The sequence below is a fragment of the Megalobrama amblycephala genome, linkage group LG3 (assembly GCF_018812025.1).
Source record: "Megalobrama amblycephala isolate DHTTF-2021 linkage group LG3, ASM1881202v1, whole genome shotgun sequence".
In the NCBI taxonomy this organism is placed as follows: domain Eukaryota; kingdom Metazoa; phylum Chordata; class Actinopteri; order Cypriniformes; family Xenocyprididae; genus Megalobrama; species Megalobrama amblycephala.
In genome coordinates, this window is record NC_063046.1 from 49,108,426 (window position 1) to 49,135,270 (window position 26,845).

Sequence of the window (26,845 nt, forward strand, 5' to 3'; positions counted from 1 at the left end):
AAGAACTAGCGCCGCCGAAAGCTGACTGTGGCTGTCAGCTGCATCTTGGTCAAAAACCTGCACTTACTATCTATATCGGCAGGTATCATAGTTTATATTCGTGATTCAAAAAAAGGAAACCAAAACTGGGACTGCAGATATACAAACTGCAAATATAACAAAGCAGCGCTTTCTTAAGACAACGTAAAATTAGAGAATAGCCTTCTATCTGTATCTGTTGACGTTTTAGCTCGCTTTCATCACTTTCGCTTTTATTCTCGTTCACTGACTCGTTCGCTAAACTGAACAGCCAATCAGAGTTCTTTCTCTAACCGATTCAACATGCTCAATCGACCAAAAAGCCCCCAACGGGGTCCGAATAGTGCCGACGGTGTGGAACACACTGCAAAAACTGGGCCGGCCGATGCTCAACGGCGGCGTGTCAGAGCCTTTAGACAGTCCTGAAAGCAGCTTCTTTAGAGACCAAATCTATACGTGTTTATTAATGGGGTCCATTAATTCGCACTGCTTTCTGTAACAGCCTCAGAAGTCAGAGGGATCTTTAACAAGCTCATTTCCGTCAATAGCCTGCAACTGAACAAACACCTCCAATGACAACTGATGTCAAACCAATTAGCTTGTTAGCATGTGAGTGGAGTTTTGTGTGGGGCAAAGATGAGAAAGAAAGCACGGCACGACCTGGCACAATGCACCATCTGCACAACGACGGCCTACGTCAAGACACACACACACACACACACACACACACACACACACACACCTAATAACTTTCTCTCAAGTGCTTCTCTCTTCTGTGGCTATAAATAGAGTGTGTGGCAGAGCTCTTGCTAATTCCTTCATTGAGAGTCTAGTGGTAACGCACAAGGATGCACACACACGCTCGCACAGCTCTGACGCGCTGCCTGACAGCTACACGCAGGAAGAGCTGCGGGGTTGCCAAGGCGACCCCTTCCCCTGCCAAACCCTCATTCTGTGTCAGCGTTATCTATCCATACATATCTGCTCTCATCTCCTTTCCCCCTCCATTTCTCTGCACCTCTCTGGTTTTAATGTTTCTTTTATTTCGATTTTAACACTCTCACTTATTCAGTCTTGCTTTGCTGTATATTCTTCCTTTATTCTTGTGCTTTACATCTTTATTACTCACAACATTTCTAATTCTCTTTCTTGTGTCCATCAGCTGTTATCTCATTCTTTTAATTGAGTATTTGTTATTCTCTTGAGCTGACAGCCTTATAGACACATTCATTAACACACACTTCCTCCCCAAAATCTCATGGCACAGCAGTCTAACAATATAACAGTTCTGCTCTGGCATTTACACACACACACACACACGCACGCACTCGCACACACAATTTCAAGTAAGCCTGCACACGTTCTGAGGTGGAAAGTTACCAATTTGCTCTCATTATTTGGCACTAAAAACTCGAAGCTGAGAAACTGACCTCTGCTGATTCCATTGGTTTGACCTTGCTGCAAAATTGAAGCCTTCCTTTGTTTTTCATTTAGTGAAAAAAGGGAAGCAGATGAAAAGAACAAGCTACAGTAGCTCAGGAGGCTAAATGGTTCTATTCTCTCTAAACATTTATTTGGTCATTATTTGACAATGATGCCATTGCTAAAAGCAGCCTACCTCCGAGTTACACTCTACCAATACTGTTTAAAGTCAAAATCTCCAACACTCCAGCTGTAGCCTGTAAACTTCTGCTTGGAAAATTTGTTTTTGTCGTGCGTCGCAGAGCTGTTTTTGTGCATCTCGGCTTCTAACACTTCAAAGGGGCCCGTAACGGTCCGTCTATATTCAGCATACCTTAGAGCTTCCAGGAGCTAATTAAAAAACGCCCTCCACACCAACGCTCAGGTGCTCTCTGAAGCAGTTTTGATTTCCCTCCCATAGAAAACAAGAGTGGCGTTCACATTTCGTCTTTTGTTCAAGTGTTCCCTTATTTCTTTCTTCCATTTCTCGTTTCTACCTCGGTGGTTGTTTTGGATACTTCAATATATGGTATGTTATTGTAGCTCCTTTAATGTAGAATCGTATTATATCTTCATTGCTGTGTGTAAAGCCAATCTATTCAGATTTTATTTGGTTTTATTTTACTTCTGTAAAATTACAAAATTCTGTAGCCTTTGTGTTCTCTCTCAGTCAAATCGATCTGGCGGTGAAGAGTGAGTAGAAAGGCTGGTGACATTAACATGCCTGTGACAGAATCAAGTGGGCTGCAAAGTGCACAGTCATGCTAAAAACTAACCCATCAGTCCTGCTCACACATGCCTCTGATTGACCATCCGCCTCCGGCCTTCAAACAACTCCCACAGGGTCCTGCTACTTTCTCCCTAGGCTTACTCAGCCTTGCAGTAACCACCGGTCAGGTACAAGAGGAAAAGACAGAGGCAATTTGGGCATCCAAAAATACGAACTTAGGCTTTTGGCTTAAAATCTGATCTATTGTTGCAGAAGGCAAATGACTACTGCAGAAAATGGCATATTCAAAAGTTTGGGGTCATTTTTTTTCATTCAACAAGGATAAATTAAAAAGAGTAAAATAAAAGTTACATCTGTAATTAATTTCTGTAATTACATTTATAATTACACTGTAGAACCATCCCTTAACCCTTACCCCTACCCTTAAACCTACCCATACCACCAGAGCTTTCCCTAACCTTACCCGTACCCCACCATAATAGCTGCAAATGTGTTTTGCAATTCAATATGAACCCAATAAGTACATTGTACTTATTTTTTGATGTAAGTACATAGTAGTTAAGGCCACTTAATATAAAGTGGGACCCAATATTTCTGTTTCAAATAAATGCTGTTCTTGATGAAAAAATCATACAAAAATGCAATCACGGTTTCCACAAGAATAGCAAGATTTTTTTTCCAAAATTGATAATAATAAGAAATGTTTTTTTTTTGTTGTTGTTGTTTTTTGTACCAAATAGGCACATCAGACTGATTTCTGAAGGATCACGTGACAATGAAGACTGGAGTAATGATGCTGAAAACTCACAGGAAAAAATTACATTTTAAAATGTATTAAAATAGAAAACAGTTATTTTAATTCATAATAATATTTCACAACATTCCTGTATTTCTGGTCAAATAAATGCAGCCTTGGTGAACACAAAAGATAATTCAAATACAATTCCATTTTGTACCAACATAAAATGGTTGATGCATATCTTGTGGCATCCAAGAATTCAGAATTCTGCTTTAGTTTGGTCTAAAACAGGCTATAACAGATGACACTATATATAGTCAGTGGAACAAGAACAAAAGAGAGACAAATAATGAGACTATATACTGCTGTATAAGTTGCCTGGGGCAGTGGGGGGCCAAGATGGTCCCCAAGTTAGTGATGTAGTAGCTTTGATCTCCTGTCCACCCCCTCTTCTAACTCTCACATGGATCAACTGCAGCACAGCGTGCATACACTTCTGTAAAAGAGCAAATCTACACTGCAGTTCTAAGGCATGGAGTTACTATACATATGTAAAACTGATAAAAAGAACTCACTGATTAGATCTGAACTATATTTATATATAGGTCTTTCCAGCCATCAATATTGTACCATTATCACCACAAGGAACTGTTTCACCGTTTGAATCACTCCGCCGCTTTGAACATTCTTACAGCGAGTGTCATGGAGCAGGAGCAAACCCACTGTATTTTTACATCTACTACTGTTATTGTGTCACGGAATGTAGTTTTAAGAGTAATGCACTTGCTTAGTCAATCTCTCCCTCTCAAAATAATCTACTCTACATAATACAATAAGCTTCAATGAAGCGACTCAACATTCCTTCGTTACTAGTTCTAAAGTGACGTTTTAGAATTGGTAATGGAGGCTTGAGCTCAACTGTTACACTGTCAACTTTGAATCTATGACAGAAGGAAGTAGTTCTGCTCAAAAGTGGGTTTTTAAAGACACTCCGTTGTTGTTTCTTATTTATTTACACACTTGTGTTATCGAACTGTTGTATAAATGCAATATCACTATCGTGGTCGTGCGATATGGCTCTATATTAGCACGGCTGTGATTATCTGCGACCTTGTGCCTACGCCCGAATCACAGCTGTGCTGTTAGAGAGCAATATTGCATGGCTACTAATGTCTTATTGTTTATATATATATATGGGTATTTCTGAATGGGCTGAGGCTGGGATTTAGAGGGTTTGAAGTGAAAGTATTTCATGAACGTATACTATGTGACGAGAGCATTTTACAGAGGTGGCTTTTGTATCTGAAGCATATATATATATATATATATATAAACACATATGATGATGTACAGCTTAATGATACTCTACATTTAGGCATTAATCCACCATTTGGAGCAGGAATATGATGCATTGGATAACGTATTTTGTTCTAAATAGCCACACTGATGTGCAGGATTGCAAGTCTGCCTGAGAGAGACTGAGTGGATTAAAGGGAATTTAGGAAAATGGGAGCTGGCACATTCAGGAATCTAGGAATCGACAGATTTGCAGGGGGCTTTGTGAAAGACACATGGTGCAGAGAAAGAGATAATGTAGGATGAAAATTAGTGTTGGAAGACAGAACAAGAAAGTGAAGGAAAAAGGGAAGAAGGAAAAGAGACACATTGCAGATGGTGTCAGAAAACAAGAAAATAACACTGGCATCTTTGCTGTGAACATAGACTCACATGCCTATGCAGATGTTCAGTCTGACTGCAATGTACTGGAGTATGCTGATGTGCTATAAGGCATTATGCACTATGTGGAAGCCAATATGCATTTGGTATGAGCTGCTAACATACTGAGGTATAATAATAAGTTTGATGACTTTTTCTTCATTAACACGAGTTACAAATTACAACGCACTCTTTCATCATTGAAAGAATTGCTTAAATAAGACAATTACCACTGTAAACACAAAACACCAACACTGGATACCAAAAGTGGTAAAAACTGAGAGGAAAGAGGCAAAAAGGTCTCTGAGATAGCAAATTACTGCTGCTGTCAATAATTTGTTTCTCTGGGCAACTTGGCGGCTGGAACCTTAATTGCGAGAGAAAAACACCTCCTCGAAAATCAGCTCTTTCCATCCTCTGAGAGTATCTGTCCACTTTGCTCTCTCTCAAAAGAAAAAAAAAAGACAAAAAAAGGACTGGAAGAGGAGAAGAAAAAAAAAAAAAAGACAAATGTTGATGGGTTTTACCTCATTCTAAAAAGTCAGTCATTTATTTGGTTTGTTAATTCTCCATCAATTTACCGCAATTTGCCGCATGCCTTATACTGGAGCATAAGTAATTTCCCAGAACGCTTTAGTCTTTCCAGTTGGCCTCACTCTTAAAGTGAATCATAGGGTAAACTATTCCTGACAAGTCCTGATCCAGAGTGCAGTGGACTGATCATAACTGGTAGAAGGCAAGGACATGTCCTTAGTCAAGGTCTGATAACAATGCACTGTAGTTCAAAGGCAGAAGGAGGCATTTAATTTCACTGTATGATACTTTGTAGTGTTAAAGAGGGAGTTCGGACAAAAATGAAAATTTTGTCATTATTTACTTACCCTCATGACTTTTTTTGTTCTGCAGAACACAGAAAGATATTTCGAACAATGTTTCTATCCATAGAGTGAAAGTCAATGGGGTCCAAAACAACACTGGACCCCAATGACTTTCATTTTATGGACAAAACTGTCTTTTCTTGTGTTCCACAGAAGAATGTCAGTCATACAGGTTTGTAACAACAGTAAAGTTAAATAAGTAAATGAAGACAATGTTCATTTTTGTGTGAAATATACAAAGTATATAAATATATATATATATATATATATATATATATATATATATATATATATAAAATGAAGTATTGTACTATGTACTATGCATCACCATAGGCATGTAAAAATGCATGTAATACTATTCTATAGGTTCCATTACTGTACAGAGTGCAACAGTCGGGTTCAGAAAGTAAAACCCTCATTTGTTTTCTCCATAGGGGAATTGATTTTTAATGATAACTACAGTGATCTATGAGGTTGTAAAATTGATGGCATATACTACTGTTGAAGCCATCAGCCTGCATTATTTTCAACTTCAACTTCAACTTTTTTTTTTTAATAATTATGTTTAACAGTGGAATACCTAGTGAAAACTACATTACCCATGATTCTACGAAAAAATCTCCAGCAATCAAAGAATCAAAACAAGCAGCCCACCAATTACCATGAGGCACTGCAAATGTTATAATCGACTAAAACTACTTAAATAAGCTCTAAAAACAACTTAAACATTTATATGACCATATATTTTGCAACTATATTGTTTCTACATATATATCAAGTCAACATTTTTAAATCAATAGTTTTTTATTTCGATTATGTCGTTGCAGTGCCTAATGGGATTGTATGGGATCTTTCCCTCATTAATAAAGCTGTTTTATGTCCAATTTTGACTTTTTTGCTTCTGATTAAAGTTTGTAATGTTGTTATTGACCTCGTAGCTGGGTGGTTTGGTTCATGGCTTATATTACAAAGACTATTTTAAAATCCCAATGGAAAAAGATACTTTCAGAACCAAGGTCGCTGAAAAAGTGGGCGGGAACTGTTGCACTTTATTCCCCTGTCATAACCATAATGCTTTGTGCAAGACACTCACCATCCTCTGTGGGCACATAGATGTTGAGGTAGAGACAGTCTTCACTCTGATTCTGAATGTAGGTGGCAGCCACATCCAAGCTGTCTGTAAACCATACAGGCAGCATGATCTCGGGCAAAACACCATGCACGTTCTGTGGGCAAACAGGGGCAAACTGCGTAGCATTACGCACTTCCTGCCAGGACCCGGGAGCTTCTGGGGGCTGAAAGCGACGGTCTCCAATTGGCGCTGTGGCATAGGGGACACCCAAGTACTGTTCCACTGGACCCAAAATCTCATTGTTAAGCTCTTTTTTAATCCCACGCAATTTGCCATAGTTTGTGGTGACAGTGGGATATTTGGTGCCAGGATCAATGCGCTGACACGATGTCAAGGCAATCCACAGTGCCAACCAGAGGAAAGTAATTGCATGGGTGGCCTCCGGATTGCGGGCATGGCCCAAATCCCGTTTACAGGCATGGAGCAGATACATGACTGTCTCGTTCTTTCCTTATTTCTTCACTTCGCTGGTTTATTGACCTCCGCTTTACTTGGTCACGAGTGAAGGGCAAAAAAAAGTTAAACTATTATAACCGAATAAGAAAAAGAGATCCTGCCTGTTTGTTTTGGTCTTTCAGGGAGCAGGAAAAGGGAGGACAGGAATGGGGGGACAGTGGAAGGGTTGGGGTGGACGAAGGGCTAAGGTTGTGCTCAGCCCTGGTGAGTTATCATGGAAATGCTGTAGAAATTAAGAGAGAAAAGTCTGTTACGTTCCATCTCCCTGAGCCGTCCTCATGGGGTCAGTTAAAGCGGTCACGCAGATGATTGCTGATCCTGCCAAGAACAATAAAAAGGGTAAAGATTAGTGATCAAAGGTTAATTTACAAGTTGCTACCACATGTAAACCACAAGAAATTGTACCATGTTGAATGCTGCAACCTGTTCATCTAAAAATGAAAATCCTTACTCACCCCCATGCGGTTCCAAACTAAGACTTTCTTTTTAAGAATGTCTCAGTATTTTTGTGTCAAAGGGTGTACTCATACTAGGCTATCTAAACCATGCCGGAGTACGTTTGACCTCCAAAGTCTGGTTTGTTTGACTAGTGTGATCGCTCCGTACCATGCCCGGGTGCGGTACACTGAATCGTGCCTTGGCCCGCTTGAAGAGGTGGGCTCTGGAACGGATCAATTGGGCTCAGTACGTATGTAGTGTGATCGCAAATGGAAAAGCTTCTACTCTTGTGTGCGCTACTGTCATCATTATGACAACAAACATTTATTACTACTTGGATAGTACACTTTTCAATTAATTTGAGTATATTTAGGTTTATAACGAGTCTGGTCCTCACCTTATTGATGAACATAAATTGTAGTTTGCGAGTAAAGCTGCAAATTCCCTCATCAATGTCAGCTGCCTCTGTAATAATCTTCTGATACGTGCAGTACCATTAAGTGAAAATCGCTGCGCTGCATGAGTGATAAATCTATTAGACAATCTATTTTAGCGAAATCGCTTTTCTTCCTGTTTTCTTCAAAACAAAAATTTGCATCCTAATGATGTAAGCGTGCTCCGGCCTGGAACATTGAAGGATTGGTTCACTTTAAAATGAAAATTACCCCAAGATTTACTCACCCTCAAGCCATCCTAGGTGTATATGACTTTCTTATTAATAAAGATATCCTTAAGATATTATTAATAAAGTTATATTAATAAATATCCTGATGCTTTGTAATGACAGTGAACGGGGGCAACGTGAATGGAAGTTTGAAGCTCAAAAAAGTGCATCCATCATGAACGTACATATTTAACAAGTTATAAAGAAAAATATCTAGCTTCCGCCAGACCACCTTCCGTATTCAACTTACAAAGAAAGTGGAAAGCCTCTCGCAGTTCAAAACACTTAGGTTACGTCCTACACCTTCCATATTCAACTTACGAAAAAAGCGTAACCGCCAGTTAGTTAAATACTGAAAGTGGTCTGGCGGAAGCTAGATATTTTACTTTACAACTTGTTAAATATGGTTGTTTTTCTTACACAAACACATCGATTTGCTTCAAAAGGCCTTTATTAACCCCCCGGAACCATGTGGATTATGTTTATGATGGATGGAAGCATTTTTTTGAGCTTCAAACGTTGCCCCCTTTCACTGCCATTATAAGCTTGGATTCATGAGGATGTTTATTAATATTAATTATTAAATATATGTTTATGTTTATTAATTATCTATCTAATTAACTCAGATTGTGTTCATCAGAAAGAATAAAGTCATATACACCTAGGATGGCTTGAGATTAAGTAAATCTTGGGGAAATTTTCATTTTAAAGTGAACTAATCCTTTATTGTTCCGGGATGGAGCACACTTATATCCTTATGATGCAACTTTTTGTTTTGAAGAAAACAGGAAGAAAAGTGATTTTGCTAATATAGTCTAATAGATTTATCAATTATCACACTTGACAAAATTTTGCAAAATCTAGTCATATATTTTTTTAAGTTGGTCATGTGAATTTGTCGTGTTGATCAACAGAAAGCTGCTTGGTTTGAAAGTTACTTCTGGGTGAGTGGTGATTCATGCAACCTTACATTACTGACAAATGACAATACAGCTTTTTTGCCTTATCTGTTCTGCAGAAGAAAGAAAGTCTTACAGGTTTGCCTCTACTCGTGAGGGTATCTTATTTTTAGGTAAACTATCCTATTGTCTTGCTCTAAATGGTGATGAATGATTTCCAGGAGGTTTGAACATACAAGCGTTTCGTTTCCAGCCTCATTAATGACAATGCGAGACTGCATTTGAGACAGAAAACTTAATAAAGTGGAAATAAAAAAATTCTATAACACTTCCCATCAATATTAATGTTTTTCCACATTTATATATAGCTTAAAAATTCAATGACTCAGCAGTTATAGTGCCTGTCATAGGGTTCTATGTCTAAGCCCTGGAAAAAAGCAATACTGCAGGCAAATGATAGCTCAGATGACTCGTTCAAGGCATTCTGATGATCATAAACACAATAAGACGACGTAAAGGAAAACATCTCCAAACACCCACACAAAGAGCGTCTATCAGTCAGTTGTGACTAACAAACTAAAAATAGATGTTTTAGCTCTCACATCCTGAATGAAATCATCTGCGCGGATATGAAGTCTAATTAAGAACCGACGCATTTCGCCGTGAACGCATCTTTTGTTTTTTAAAGCCTCTAATCGCCTGAGAGAGCTGATTGATGCTTTAAAACTTTGATGTTCATTTCAAATGGTGTTAGCATTTAGCCGAGAGCGCCTAGCTTAGACGCTTAAGCATTTTAACAGTTAGCTAAAACAGAGGACAGAGATTTATGTTATGTGAATGGATTTAATGTGCTCTTAGATTTGAAGTCTGGACAAAATGGAGGGCAAACGGTCAAGCATAAGCAGTGAACTTTAAAACTAATGGAGAAAGAAATCTCAACTCTTGAGATGACAGCAATGGTATAACAGCAATGAATGACACAAATAGGTGCAGACCAGAGACATTATAAAAGGTAGAAAGAACACTCATTGAAAATTGAATGAGAAATTGTAACACTCAATATGGTCACTGTGGAAATTGATACAGCATTGTTATGACATAATTTCCTGTGGCTCCAGGGTGATTAGTCATTAGCATATATACCTCAGGTGATTGGATAAAAAAAAAACCTGGCAATGATGGCAGATTTCAAACCGTGCAACTGCCACTGAGAGGAATGGGAATGCTAACAGAGAATTGTCTCCAGGTATTACAGACCTCCTTGGTGCAGTAATGTGAATGGCAAGCTATTTAAAAGCAAAACAATGCTTCCTCATCATCATCACCATCATCATCACCATCATCGTTAATGCGGCAACAATCATCATGCCGAATGGACTCCTCCAGTGATATTACTTTATCACCATCCTATAATAGTCTCATTTAATGTGGCCATTAGCGTTTCTAGTGCAGAGCTGTCGCCGCATGTGTGTCTGTCTTTTTGTTATGCCAATAAAGCTATTTGGATATGAGAACTATGGATTGGAGAGAGGAAAATATAGAATGAGAAAGATAAAGGAACAGAGAGAGAAAACGAGAGGTGTGAAGACAAAGTAGGTATTTTGCTCAGGGGCCTGTACAGGCATTAGCGCTTTAAATACAGATAAATGCTGTAAAATTCCAATAGCAACTCTGGTATAAATCCCCCAGTAGTTTATATGTAGTGTGGTATTTAAGAAGGTCAGACAGAAATGGGAAAGGAATGAAACAGTTGAGCTGCCTTACCCTCTTATTATTGCACTAGAATTCTTCACACTTTCTTTAAAGGTGCCCTAGAATTAAAAATTGAATTTACCTTGGCATAGTTAAATAACAAGAGTTCAGTACATGGAAATGACATACAGTGAGTCTCAAACACTTGTTTCCTCCTTCTTATATAAATCTCATTTGTTTAAAAGACCTCAGAAAATTACGTTAACTGTTACGTAACAGTCGGGATCATTAATATGTACGCCCCCCAATATTTGCATATGCCAGCCCATGTTCAAGGCATTACACAAGGGCAGCCAGTATTAACGTCTGGATCTATGCACAGCTGAATCATCAGACTTTATGCAGGTAAGCAAGCAAGGACAATAGTGAAAAATGGTAGATGGAACAATAATAACTGACATGATCCATGATATCATGATATTTTTAGTGATATTTGTAAATTGTCTTTCTAAATGTTTTGTTAGCATGTTGCTAATGTACTGTTAAATGTGGTTAAAGTTACCACCATTTCTTACTGTCATTATTTTCATTTTTTAAACACTTGCAGTCTGTATAATTCATAAACACATCTTCATTCTTTATAAATCTCTCTAACAGTGTGTAATGTTAGCTTTAGCCACGGAGCACTATCAAACTCATTCAGAATCAAATGTAAACATCCAAATAAATACCATACTTAGGCGATTAGACATGCTGCATGATGAACACTTTGTAAAGATCCATTTTGAGGGTTATATTAGCTGTGTGAACTTTGTTTATGCTGTTTAAGGCAAGCGCGAGCTCCGGGGCGAGGAGCACGAGAATTTAAAGGGGCCGCAGCCTGAATCGGCGCATATTTAATGATGCCCCAAAATAGGCAGTTAAAAAAAATGAATAAAAAAAATCTCTGTAGGATTAAGGGATGTAGAATATGGTCATGCAGAATAAGACTTTAATAAGTGCTTTATAAGTACAAATAAACAGCCAATATCCTAGTAATATGCAAGCTAATAAGCAACTAGTTAATAATGAGAATTGGACCCTAAAGTGTAACTGAAATATGATATTATATAATATAATAATATTAACATAAAATCTATGTATATGCATATAAGTTTTGTATGCAATAAATGTTGAATAAATTATTAAAATATTGGCTAAAATACAAAAAATTATATATATATATAAAAGCAATATCACACTCGTAGCCGTGCGATATTGGCTGTATATCAGCACGGCTGTGATTCGGCTGTAGGTAATCACATCGTGCTGATATACAGCCATATCGCAAGGCTACGAGTGTGATATTGCGTTTTTGCAACAGTTTGATGGCACGAATGTGTAAATAAATAAAAACAACAACGGAATGTCTTTAAAAATCCTCTTTTGTGCAGCACTACTTTCTTCCGCCACGGATTCAAATCTCAAATTGACAGTTTGACCAAGCCTCCGTTCATAATTCTAAAACATCACTTTAGAATTAGTAACGAAGGAATGTTGAGTCCCTCCATTGAAACTCATTGTATTTTGTACAGTTTTATTGAGAGAGCAAGAGAGAGAGATCGACTGAGGGAGCATTACCTGATTGTCTGATATAACATTCCTTCTTTGGGTTGATGTCCATAATATTATAACCAATAATTATGAAAGTCCGTTTGAATGTCCTCTGAGGAAAGCGATCTTTGTATTCACCCTTTTTATAGCTAAGGGGATTTTACATAACATACAGCACTAAAACAACGTCCTATATGTGTGTTTTACAAATTTTTAAAGGGTCATTAAACACCAGAACACATTTTTTGAGCTTTAAACAGATTTGTATAGGCTGCACATCATTTCATATCACTTCTCTTGCCTCTGTCTCTGTTGTCATTCAGAGACATGGGTCATAGGTGCTTGTTTCCTCAGTACTACAACATAAAAATGCGTTTTCCTGCGACGCGACCAGAGCAGAAGTTTGGGTGCATGTGGATTGTTTTGCTGTAATCTACCATCAAAAATGGAAAATATGTTCACAGGTCATCGCATTACAGTGGAGAATTCAAATGTCACAAAAGTGCTGTTCATTCACCTCTGCATTCGAACACATCAGCCGTATGTATGTTTCCCCCAGCACAGCAAGCACATGAGTGTTGTTTGTATTTTGCCCGTGATGGGGTCAGAACTGGAGTTGGAATACGAACACATAAAAAATACAACTGTTATTATATACACGATGAGCATATGATCGGTTTCAGCACAGAGCTCTGCGATGAGTTTAACAACACTAGCCACGTGGATCATAGCTCATAAACAGAATAAAGTATCCATGTTTAAAGTTTTTATAGACATATTTCACATATTCTCATGCACCAAACATGAACCAGCACGGTGTAGCCTATGCACAGTGATACAGTGGTGTATCTGAACACGATGACACGATTATTCTAATAGACAAAAGACTGATTTAGATCGAAAATTCAAAGAAAAATGGACAAAAAATAAACTATGTCTTTATTCTTTCTGTATTAAACTATGCATCGTTTATCAGACTGCAGTGCTTTTAAACGTAATCAATGTATTATTAGCCCTTTTAAATATTCTTTCGCATTTCTCCCTTGTGCTTGGGAGTTTGTTGTCATTTTCTCCGTGCTCATATATTAATATTCATTATTCTGTATGAGTGTGTTGTATGTCTATGTTTTATTGTTCTCTCCCCTCTTCCCCCCCTCTACACTCCCACTTTTCCAGAGCTTTACACACCCATTTTCACAGAGTTTTTAAGCTTTGAGGTGTGAACGACCAGGGTAAAACATGGGGGGTTTCATGACCCTTTAACGAATGAAAAGGATTTTAAAAAGCTTGTGACAAAACATCGTAACTCCATTGGATCCTCAAACTGTCAGTCAAACCTCACAAATCCGCCACACCTCTGTTGTGAATAAAGTGTTGCACGCAGTTTGGATATCTCTGCTTCTTTGCAATGCAAATGTAAATAAAAGTACAGTGTTTTCTTTGCTCAAGAAACACTATCTCTATAAAGGATAATGTTTTATGTATTTGAAGAGCGGAGACCAGTCTTCATCTGATATTTCCCGTCTACTTGTGGCCAATATGCTATGCTATATATAGAGGATGTAAGTTAAATATAGCCTTAATATAAATTATCAAATTTAACATAGCACAATTCGACTTGCTCTGGAACAAGTAATAGATTAATAAGACCAAAGATTGGCCGTTTTATGTAACCAAAATGAATTATGTCTCATGTTCAACCACTATAAGAGCCAGTGGCAAATCCCCGAAGCACTGGCCGAAATGAAGCCATATCGCTTACACGACCAGTGAAAGGCCGCTGATGGCCTGGGGCTCGCATCTCCGAAAACTTCTAAACAAAAAAAAAAGCCGCTATGATTAAATATAAGTCACATATTTCAGGTAAACAACTACATTCTCGTCTAAAAAAATCTTTAAACTACAGTTTGTGGTACAACAAGTGTAGTATTCGCAAAAATATGGTTGATTTGCTCGGCCGCCATGACAGTCGCTTCAAGCGGAGTGATACAAACGGTGAAAAGGTAGGAGTGCTGTTATCACTGGAATATCGCACGGCTATCAGTCAATCAGATTCGAGAACCAGAAAGATTCATAAAATATTATTACTATAATATATATATAAAAAATTAACTCAGCTACCCTTATACATCCTTAAAAGCATATTTTTTCAGTTTTTCAGGTTACAATGTTCAAAGGTACTACATAACACTGTCAATAAAACTAAAAAGCATCTCTCTATATTATCCCTCCTATAACTCGTCACTTTATCGTCTCTCTCTCTCTGTGTGTGTGTGTTCTGTGGAGTGTAAAATAGAAGAGGATGACTCTGGGGTTCTGAGGGGAGTCTTGGGACCATTAACAGGATTCTCTGGCTGCTCTTTAATTAAACCTTAGAGACTATACACATTGCACAACACTCACATACACAGTTACACACCAAACATATTCCCCTTAAACAATAATACACCTGAACTGATCAGGAGAAAAGAAGTGACAAGTGAAAAACACTGGAGAGCATGAGAAAGATTAAGAAAAAAAAAAAAAACATCACAAAGATTAGAGATGGAAAGGAACCGAGAAAGTAAGCTTCTGGTCAGTGTTTCGTAACTAACTAAAAGTAGCGACGCTAATAACTAAACTACATTCTCGGTAGCGTGACAGAAGTTTGGCTGTTTTCAAAATTGGGTAGCTTTTCAAGTAACAAGCTTTTTTTTTTGCAAGCAGTGTAGCGCGACACTACTGTTTTTATGTCATACTGTGTTGGGCAAACAGCTTTACAACTGAACAAGCTGAGGCAATAAACTCATTCCCTCAGAATCTCTCATGTAGCGCTGTGATGTCTGATTCATAGGTGCTCTGTTTCGTTCGGATGGTTCTCACTCATCATGCACTATCATTTTTTTGTAGCAAAATAAATATTTACAGGGTATCTGCAGATATGAACAAGTTAAATTTAAGACTTTTTAAGACCTTTTTAATACCACCTTTCATGAAATTTAAGACCAAACCTGCGATGGAAACACTGATCAGCTAGAGATAAAAAAAGAAAAAAAGCAGGAAAGTCTGACCCTGCACCCAAGCCATGCCCGGCACCTTTTTTTTTTTAAATAATATATATTTATCACATTAAAAGATATGTCATATATTGTAATAATGCATATTATTGTTCTGTAAAATTAAAAAGCAGCATTTAATAATCATGATAATAATTAATATAATATAATATATTAAATGTATTAATAGAATTGTTATTATTAAAGTACCTGCGAAAAGTTTGGAAACAATTATTGATTTTAAAAATCAAAAAGTCCCTTCTGCTCACCAGGGCCACATTTATTTGATCAAAAATACAGTACAAATAGCAACATTGTGAACTATTCTTACAAATAAAAAAAGTTTTCTATATTTTATAAAATGTAATTTATTCCTGTGATCATTTTCAGCATCATTACTCCAGTCTTCAGTGTCACATGATCCTTCAGAAATCATTACAATTTGATTTGATGCTCAAGAAATATTTCTAATTATTATCAATGTTGAAAACAGTTGTGCTGCTTCATATTTTTGTGGAAATGGTGATTTGTTAGTTTTCTTTGAAAAATAGAAAGTTCAATGAAGAGCATTTATTTGAAATTATTACATGTATTTATCAAATATATTATTTATTAAAGCATTTATTAAATAGAAATATTCTGTAACATTTTTAATGTCTTCACTCTTCACTCACTTTATCACTTTAAAGTATGACGAATTAAAGTATTAATTTTTCTATTTTTAAAATCCTACCACAAATGTTTAAATTGGATTTCCACAAAAGTTAAGCAGCAAAAACTGCATTTTAACACTGATAATATAAATAGTGAATGTTTCTTGAGCAGCAAATCAACATTTCTGAAGAATCATGTGACACTGAAACTTCTCTTGGTAAACAACAGTATTATAAACAATTCTAATGACGAATGTTGCATTCCCAAATCCAAATTTAAACGTCACAAACAAAGTAGCATTTACAGTGAATCGAAAATGAAAACACACCACTGTCTGTTACAGCAAACATGCAGCGTCAGACGCGTCATTTTTTATATAATTACATCACAGCCGTTGCAAATTATATATTAAATTCTCACCACCATTCATAAAAAAGTTACCGAACAAGTCACACGTCTCAGTGCTGATTCTACTCGCATTTGGCGCGTTGCCCTATATTCATATGTCGCGTCTAAAAACGCATGGAAAACGCGTCGGCGCCACTTTCTCCTTTCCAAAGCGCTCGGGCGCTGCGGTAGCGTCTGCCGTTACTAAGCAACCATGAGCTGCGCTCTCCATGACGAGTTTGTTTCAGCAAAGGATATATGGATTTCCAGCACCGAAAATCACTTGCAGTCGCTTTGACACACAAGAGATTTATTTAAAAATGTGTATCCGTGTGCAGCTCTGATCAGATATTCCTACATCTTTGCTGACCTTTGTCCTGCAGATGGCGCCGCGCGGCGCTGGACCATTCCGTCGTTGACGTATTAAAACATAAAACATAACATGCATAAAACATATAAAACATCTTACTGACCTGCATGATTCACATGCGTCATGATTTTAGACCTAAAAAAAACGGAATTCCGTATATATTCCGTCGCATTACCGCAAAAGATCCATTAGATGCTCGGCGTGTGCGTACCGCTTTAATGCCCATTGTACCCAGTTTAAAACATTTTCTACAAACGTTGCAGTTTGCCTCGTAGACATTTACCGGCACCGGCCTTAACCACCAAGAGAATTCATCTTTCTCGAGCCATAAATCATTACATTTGCGCTTACCTAATAAGGCTGCCTGCTACCTCAATTCTCTCTGATGACGCAACGCAATAACTACCGCGACAAAAAAAAATCTTCTGTCCAATGATCAGTCAGTCATTGGGTCTGTCAGACTATGGAAAGTTTTGCGACCTCAAGGTATGCTGGTCAGTTGTAAAATTGCGTCTAAAAAATACACAAAACCGGACGGAGACATTTCACTCGCTCGGTCCCATACGGAATTTAATACCTCCCTTGCGAAAATTCAAGACATTCCATACAATTTAAGACTTTTTTAGGCCTTAAAAACCGAAATTTGTATTTAAGACTTTTTAAGACTTTTTAAGGATCCGCGGGGACCCTGATTTAGATACAGCTGTTTAGCATTATATTTTCAAATCAGTTAAACTACTGTATTTTTTATACTTTTATGTGTGGGATCCTTGTTTTTGTACCAGTTGTGGTTGGAATAAAATAACTTTATTTTTTTCATTCCTGACAAATTAATTGTACAGTCATCATTCACAATTACTACTAATAACAACAACAATATACTGCAAAGCGGAATGTTTTTGCTTGTGGAAACAGCAATATGATGAGACATCAATATTTAATCAATATTAATAATAAGAATTAACTATTTGTTTTGCCAAGTAATATAGGAGGCTAATTACACTAACTGACTGTTTATGGGTTGCCAGGCAACAACTTACTTAATACGCTCACAGCTCTTCCAAACATAATTTAGAATCAGAATTATGCATTTCATAATACATTTGCAATTCTGTAAAAGCAACAAAATGCAAAACATGCAACAAGAAACATGCAACAAGAAAGCAAATTACAGTGCTCACATACACACTACCACCGTGTCTACACCGGATGCGAGTGGCGCGATGCGACGCGTCAAAAGATAACAGAACCCGTTATAATCAGTGATTTTGTCTAAACTGGATGCGGCACGGCGCAACACAACAAATTCAACACAACATTGACTTGAAGGCAGTATTTGCTTCGTTTTGTTAGCCAATAATTTTTCAATAGTGCGTCTTGACTGTACTGTATTTAGCTACTTTGTAGGTAGCTTCTAGTTCAGCAGGCTACATTTTCACAACTAGCTTCCCTACGCTGCTCGTGATGCATGCAAAAGAACCCACACTAGGGTCCTCTGGCTCATAACCCTGCTGAACTGCTGCATTTACCCTCTGACAGTTCATCACATATGTCAATCAACTCCCATGCGATGTCTTTCCCACATATCCATCTGCTATTCCGTTCCACACTGATCTAGAATCAGCTGCCGCAGTAATTAAGGCTTATGTCAGACTAATGAGCTTGTCACCTCCCTGATCGTGAGCCAGTGTGCGCTTTGTTTAATCAGAGGACTGGATGGGTCCAGCAGCAGCTGATGCCCCCGCAGCCGGGGCAAGAGAGTATGAAGAGCGGCAGGACCAGAGCGGGAACACAGTTGGCATGAGCGGAGTAGCAAGGGGGGGGGGGGGTGGGGTGGGGGCGCTTAGGTGGTTTGGGTCTTAATTGCTTGATTGGCATCGTTACAAGGCTTTAATTGGCCAGTTGTGGCAGTGCTGTGTGCCCTCCGGGTGTGATGGAAAATGATGAATAGGAGAAATAAACAACGAAAGAGGCAGATGGACAAAACGGGAGTTAGAAAATGGGCGAGGGAGATAGAGAAACACACTCTAAAGTCAGGTTTATACTCGCCATGTACTTGAGTGTGACAAAAATGACCATTGCAGAGTCACCTAAGTGTGCATTGACTTAACTAGACTCCATTTCACATGGTGTGCATACCATTCTTTAATAACTTGAGCGAACAGTGTGCATCCAACAACATTTGCTGGAAAAATGAGTAGAGATGCACCGATTGATCGGCCAGGGATCGGAATCGGCCGATCACCGATCCGGACCGATCATGAGGAAAATCGGCCGAAAATCAGTCTCACTTCTTACCGATTCCGAGCCGATCTTTTTTGTTACCAGGGGCACAGGCAATAACATCATATGCGCGTTCTCGCTCTCTTCTCTGTCACAGTGAAGTGACACACACCCGCGCGGGCGCCTCCTCTCTCTCACTCGTCTCATTCGCTCCGGTTAAATAGTGCTTACGGCGCATACATTTTAGTCATTCCCGCAGGAAAGCGCGCACCACTGATCTATATTAGTGGAGCGAACAAGCCACACTCAGTCTCAAACAGAGACAGAAGTCAAACAGAGTCACAAGTACCAAAACGTGTAGCAAAATGCGCTTGAACTGTTAAATACATACAAAAGTACGAAAACCAGCGGCACAGGCAATCTTGGCGAGTATACAGATAAACACACTCAGTTTTGAATCGTTAAATAGCTAAGAAAGTGAACCCATGTTGTGTGTAACAGTATTGGGTCCGTTGAACGCCGTTCATAAACTCTTAAACGGACAGCAGTCCAATATTCCTGCTGCTGTCTGTCATGATAATCTAAGAACAAAAGACAAAGAAAATCAATTTCATCTCTTGACTGAATACGTTTTATAACTTTAATGGTAGGAATTGATCTGTATTAATATTTACAATAAAGACTACAGAAATTAAGGTAACCAATGTAAAATAACACTGAATGTGTCATTTTACATTTGATTACTTTAATTTCTGTAGTATTTCTTACCTGAATAGAAACCCAGTTAACCCCCAAAAAACTTAGTGTCATAGCTCTCTTTATTCTATTGCATTTATTTGAGCTGTTTATATTTTATTACTGACTTTTACTTGTTTTGTTTTTTTTAATGTTCAATAATATTTTGCATTGAAGAAAAGTAGATTTTTGTTTGTATATCTTGTCAATTATAGTTCGGAAAATCGGAATCTGCAAAAATCGGTATCGGCCAATCTCACTAACAGAAAATCGGAAATCGGAATCGGCCAAGAAAATTGCAATCGGTGCATCTCTAAAAATGAGGAATATACACAAATATATTGGTAACACTTTAGTATGGGGCACACATATTCACTATTAACTACAACTTTTGCATCAATAAACTCTTAATATACTGCTTATTAATAGTTAGTAAGATAGTTGTTGTAGCATTTAAGTTTAGGTATGGAGTAGGATTTAGGGATGTAGAATATGGTCATGCAGAATAAGGCATTAATATGTGCTTTATAAGTACTAATAAACAGCCAATATGCAAGCTAATAAGCAACTAGTTAAAAGTGAGAATTGTTCCCCATACTAAAGTGTTACCAATATATGTATACATTCCTAAAAGAGTACATATGGATGTAAGCATTCAAAGAATATTGTATATTGTACTGTCAGGGTCATACTTATTAAAGCTACAAAAGTCAGTCAACCAAGAGCAGTTAGTGATTTTGTTTTTGTCTTTTGTTGTTTGATTAACATTAATGAGAGATAGCAGCAGGTTTATTAGGCTGCTGTCACTTTAAAAGCGGACCCAATTTTTGATACACAAATATCCAATTCTCCCAACAGCTTACCTTCACTCAAGACATAAACCGACTGTGTTTATATGAATTTACCATTTATCCACACACAGCACAGCACAACACAACACAAGCACATCCTGCTCTTTATTACTCATTCGTCCATGTTCTTTATCACTCTAATGTGTCAATAACTCTCGCCCACTAAAAGCAGCATGGATATATTTGCATACTGCGATATATAGACTATATAGAAAAGGTTGAATCGATTCACACCTTATATCATCACCACAATATATATCATGTCATATCACCCAGTCCTAGCAAACAGTAATGCTTAAACACATTTGACTAGCGAGTTAGTTATTTTCGTTTTAACCTCAAAGGGATAGTTCACCCAAAAATTATCCCATGATTTACTCACCCTTAAGCAATCCTAGGTATATATGACTATATTCTTTCAGACAAGCACATTCGGAGATATATTTAAAAATATCCTGGTTCTCCAAAGATTTATAATGGTAGTGAATGGGGGGCCTGTTTTGAAGCCCAAAATAAATGCATCCATCCATCATAAAAAAATAATCAATATGGCTCCAGTGGTTTAATAAAGGCCTTCTAAAGCGAAGCGATGGGTTTTTGTAAGAAAAATATCCATTTTTAAACCTTTATTAAGTAAAATAACTAGCTTCCAGCAGACGGTCATAAAAACAGGCCCCCCACTCACTACCATTATACATTTTTGGAGAGCAAGGATATTTTTGATTATATCTCCGATTGTGCTCATCTGAAAGAAGATAGTTTCATACACCTAGGATGGCTTGAGGGTGAGTAAATCATGGGATAATTTTCATTTTTGGGTGTACTATCCCTTTAATCAACCAGTAGAATCATCCATGACATCCTCGCCATATCTTATTCCTTATTAATGCAGAAAATTCGCTCACCCAAATTTAGGTTGAGTCGTACAGCTGCATATCATGGGCATGAAAGTCGGGGTGGGGGCCTGAACTAGTTGATACAGGAAATAGTAATTTCCAATACATATTTTAAATACTGCTGATCCCTGAATGGTGAGCACGTTAACTATAAATGCCTCTGAAGTGTGCGCGCAGTCAGTGGACGTCACGGTGTGGCGCTAGGTGAAAGTACACCCTGTCGCACTCACACACACGGTGCTTTATCTGGAGGGGTAACTGTGAGGTGTGAATTGGGGACACTGGCAACAGGCCTGTCTGTGTGTAAGACAGCAGATACCTGCAGCGAGTGTCAAATGAGGACAGATGTGTGCAGAGGCAGTTCTTAGAAGCACCCTCATTCAGACCCTCATGGTTTCGCTGATGCTCGGCACCCTGAGAGCTGACAGCGGTGAGTGTGTGTGAGTGTGAGCATGTGTGTCAGACAGCCAACTGATAGCCGAGCTGCTGACGGCCAGGTCAAAAGACGTTCACATCCTGCCGCTACCTTCTCCCGCCACTTTATCTTATTTCTGTGTCCCCCTTATCCGAACATTGATCTGTAAATTAAAGACAGCAGATTGATGATAGGCTGAAAGCACTGAAATCAAGAGATCAAGAGAGAACTATAATTATCACTAATATCGCTTGTTTTATATGTTACTTTTAATCTTAAACTATCTTTTGTTTTGTTTTTTCAGCTATTTCGTATAGAGTCCAATTGTTACTTCTTTAGGTACTGTATTTTGTTCTGTGCTACCTTCACTGCACACAGCCATTTAAAATGCTTTGACTGCATGTATTAATACTTTTATTCAGCAAGGATGCATTCAGTTCATCAAAAGTGACAGTAAAGACTTTTACATTGTTACAAAAATATCTATTTCAAATAAATGAATTGCTTTTGAACTTTCTATTTATTAAAGAATCCTGAAAAATTTGTATCATGGTTTCCACAAAAATGTATAAGCAGCACAACTGTTTTTAATACTGATAATTAGACACAGATATTGAGTAATATGATATATCTCGATAATGAATATGCATGATATTGTTATCATGGGCACTTCAAAATACAGTGAATAATTATTTATTACGAATTATTCAAATTTTTATAATAAATTTTAAGAATACTTTCCCCATCAACTGTATAAAATGCACAACACCACTGTATGCTGTGTCAAAGGGACACGTACTCAGATGTAAACAAGCCCAACCTGCATGAGAAGTGGTGCCATGATGGAACAGCAGAAATGCAGTGGTTACCCCAGAAACTGTGTAAACAAAGCAGCTGCACTACTACAGTATGTACAGTACAGTAATGCTTCAAACAGCCATTCAGTTTTTTTGTATTCGCAATGTTGTTCATCACAGCACCAAATACTTAATACTTAAAGACTTAATAGGCTATTTATTTTCAAACTTATTTATTTATTTTTTTAAATAAATGTTAAAGGTGCCATCGAATGAAAAATTAAATTTACCTCGGCATAGATGAATAACAAGAGTTCAGTACATGGAAATGACATACAGTGAGTCTCAAACACCATTGTTTCCTCCTTCTTATGTAAATCTCATTTGTTTAAAAAACCTCGAAAAACAGCGAATCTCAACATAACACCAACTGTTACGTAACAGTCGGGATCATAAATATGTACGCCCCCAATATTTGCATATGCCAGCTCATGTTCAAGGCATTACACATGGGCAAAACGTCTGGATGTGCACAGCTGAATCATCAGACTAGGTAAGCAAGCAAGGACAATAGTGAAAAATGGCAGATGGAGCAATAATAACTGACATGATCCATGATATCATGATATTTTTTGTGATATTTGTAAATTGTCTTTCTAAATGTTTCGTTAGCATGTTGCTAATGTACTGTTAAATGTGGTTAAAGTTACCATCGTTTCTTACTGTATTCACGGAGACAAGGGAGCCATCGCTATTTTCATTATTAAACACAGACTGTATAATTCATAAAAACAACTTCATTCTTTGTAAATCTCTCCAACAGTGTGTAATGTTAGCTTTAGCCTGTTAGACATGGAGCACAGCCTCAAACTCATTCAGAATCAAATGTAAACATCCAAATAAATACTGTACTCACAGGAATCGAGGCATGCATGCAGCATGAATGACGAACACTTTGTGAAGATCCATTTTGAGGGTTATATTAGCTGTGTGAACTTTGTTTATGCTGGTTAAGGCAATCGAGAGCTCGGGGGCGGGGGAGCGCGAGATTTAAAGGGGCCGCGCACTGAATCGGCGCATATATAATTATGGCTCAAAATAGGCAATTAAAAAAGTTAATAAAAAAAAATCTATGGGGTATTTTGAGCTGAAACTTCATAGACACGTTCAGGGGACACCTTAGACTTATATTACATCTTATTAAAACTGGTTCTAGGGCACCTTTAAGGTTTGAAAATAAATAGCCTACTAACATTAAATTATAAGACCTTATTGTAAAGTGTTATCTGTTGTTCTTTATAATTCTTTTGCACTTTAATCTGTTTGAAACATTTTACTTTATCATTTTTGTGTATTGCGTTATTGTATTTAAATGTTCAGAGTTCTTTTTGTTATAAGAAAGAGTTCTTAAAGAGGTGGTTCAGTGTTTTTTTTCTAGGCTTGATTGTGTTTTGGGGGCACAGTTTAACATGTCTTAATGCTTCGTTTTTTTAAAAAAGCTGTATGTTTCATATATTTTACCTTTATTCTACACCTCTGTTTCCATTGTCATTTGAATGGCTCATTTGACTTCCTGGTTCTATTAAGCCACTTCCTCCGTAATATGCAATGTGCTGGTGTGACATGAAAATTTGATAACGTTACGTCTACTAATAAATTAAATGTTTCTTGAGCGGCAAATCAGCATATTACAATGATTTCTGAAGGATCATGTGACACTGAAGACTGGATATTACCATTTTACTGAGACTACTTTCAAAACATTTCAAAATCTTGCAGTTGTATAGTTATATTATATTATTGCACAGATTTTACCTCATTGGTTAAATACAGCAAATTCAATGTAATAATTCAATATATGAACTTAAAAGGATCATAAAAATCTCTAAAGCCATTCATTCGAGAGATGCTTACATTTTATATGCTGTAAATACATTAATAATTTACATTTCAGTGTTTATGTAATGGTAAAAAATTACAAAAATTGACTAAAACAGCACTTTAGAGTATGTACGATTATTAATGAGACCACATTGCCCCTATTTTTTTATGCCCCCAACCACAAAAATGAAACTAATGTCTAAGATATTTCACACAAATGTACAATGTGCCAATTAGGCACTTTAATATGAAACAACTTACTGTATACAGTTACTGTTAAGAGAGAATTAGCCTCCCACTGACCATTCATAGTCTGTTTCCTATCTATTCCCCACATCCAGTCTAAAGAAAAAGAGAGAGAGATGAGAAGGATAACCTTTGTCCAGTCACAGGACACACACACACACAAACAAACACACTGGAATGAATGAGTGGTCACAGTCCACCAGAGCACAAAATTGGAAACAATAGAAGAGGAAGAGTTAAAAGCAAATATTTACAGGGGTTTAATGTGGGCCAGGGCACGGTCGCTCCGTGAAGGGTCAGCGGCAGTCCGCGCCGTGCTAATTAGACAGAACCGTTACTCACCGAACACTCATATCTGCTTAATCACAGTCTGATGAAATGTGTGTGTGCCTGCATTAAGCTGTCATTAGGTTTGTAGGCTTTTACTGTATTACAAATACTGACACCAGCACAGCAGCTACTAAAAACGGCAAAGCTACCACCATAATTTCTCCTCGTTAATTTTCGAATGTAAGTGAGGCTGTAACCGTTGCATATTCAACACATGTGCTGCTCACAGCACCAACACCCTCTGGCCAATCAGAATGCATTCTCCAACTCAAATGAGAACAGAGAAAGAGAGAGGAGAGGAGAGGAAAAACCAATTGAAAGAAGACAAGCAAATATCTCAAGATCAGCCAAAAGAGAATTCACAATCACTCTTACATAAAATCAGTGATAAATGGATTTTTGTGTGTCAGAGAGACAAGAGAGCACGAGCAAGCTTTTTTTCCCTACTTCTCTGTGTGAGCAAGTCACTGTTTAGGCCCCAGGGAAGCTCACAGCCTGAGTCCTTTATCAATGATGAATGACCAAGTTTGTGTATAACTATGTGAGTGTGTCTGTATCTGTGCATTTTTTAGTGAACATATATGCAAAACTGTGCCATAAAATATGGTTATGCTGTTTCTCTGTGCTTTTCTCCATTTCAATCATTTGCTGGCTGATATGATTTTTTTTCTTCCCCTTATTTCTTTCTTTCTCTATCTATCAGTCAGACGGTATGAAAAGTGAACAGAAATTGATGCAAATAATGTTGCTCATGTATCAAGCACTGCTGTTGCAGTCAGTACTGTAATAATCAGTCTCACGTTGTGTCCTAACTAGGTGCTGACAAGTAAAATGCTGAGCAACACAAAAATCAGCCAATTAGAACATACACTACAGTTCAGTTCAATTTTGGTGTCAGTTTTAAGTAAATCAGTACTTTTATTCAACATAATAACAGGAAATGATTCTTGAGCAGCAAATCAGCATATTAGAATTATTTCTGAAGGATCATGTGACACTGAAGTCTGCAGTAATGATACTGAATTTCAGCTTTGACATCACAGAAATAAATTATATTCTAAAATATATTTATTAAAATAGAAAACAGTTCAAATCTAATTTCGCGGATTTTCAACCCACTTTGTACTGTTACAATGTCAGTATATGTAAATAAACTATGTTTACTCGTTCTGCGTGTTACCTGTACTGAGAAATTCATGTTTATTTGTCAGCAAAACTATTTTGACAGCCCCAGGGCTTTTGTGAAAACTACAGATTATATTTCCACATTTTTGTATTCCTGCCCAAAGACAGTCGGAACGACAGAGGGATATTAAAGGGATATTTTACCCAAAAATGAAAATTCTGTCATAATTTTCTCACCATCAATTAGTTTCAAATCTGTATGAATTTGCGGAACACAAAGGAAGATATTTGGAAGAATGTCAGTAACCAAACAGTTTGCTAAGATGCATTTCCTACTAAAGCAAGGTGGTATTTGACTCTGGTAAGCATATCCATAGCAGACTGGTGGGAACGGCCTTGGATGGCAACCTGCCCAGTTAGCAAAAGGGAAGACAACAGCCTTTTTTCTCTGTTTTTTCTAGTCAGGTAGAAATAAAATTGTTTA

At 37.5% G+C, this 26,845-nt stretch overlaps 1 protein-coding gene across 4 annotated transcripts in view; it reads right to left on the reverse strand.

Annotated features, from left to right (window-relative positions):
• The window catches only part of nlgn2a (neuroligin 2a), a 239,911-nt gene that overhangs the window by 127,169 nt on the left and 85,897 nt on the right, over window positions 1-26,845 (reverse strand). For 3 of the 4 annotated variants that reach the window (XM_048185892.1, XM_048185894.1, XM_048185890.1), the window contains exon 2: window positions 6,636-7,448. In XM_048185892.1, the coding sequence (XP_048041849.1) occupies window positions 6,636-7,107 (472 nt within the window). In that variant the 5' untranslated portion in view covers window positions 7,108-7,448. Of the gene's footprint in view, window positions 1-6,635; window positions 7,449-17,213; window positions 17,561-26,845 lie in introns of those variants that run through there. The other variant, XM_048185893.1, reaches the window with a different exon arrangement.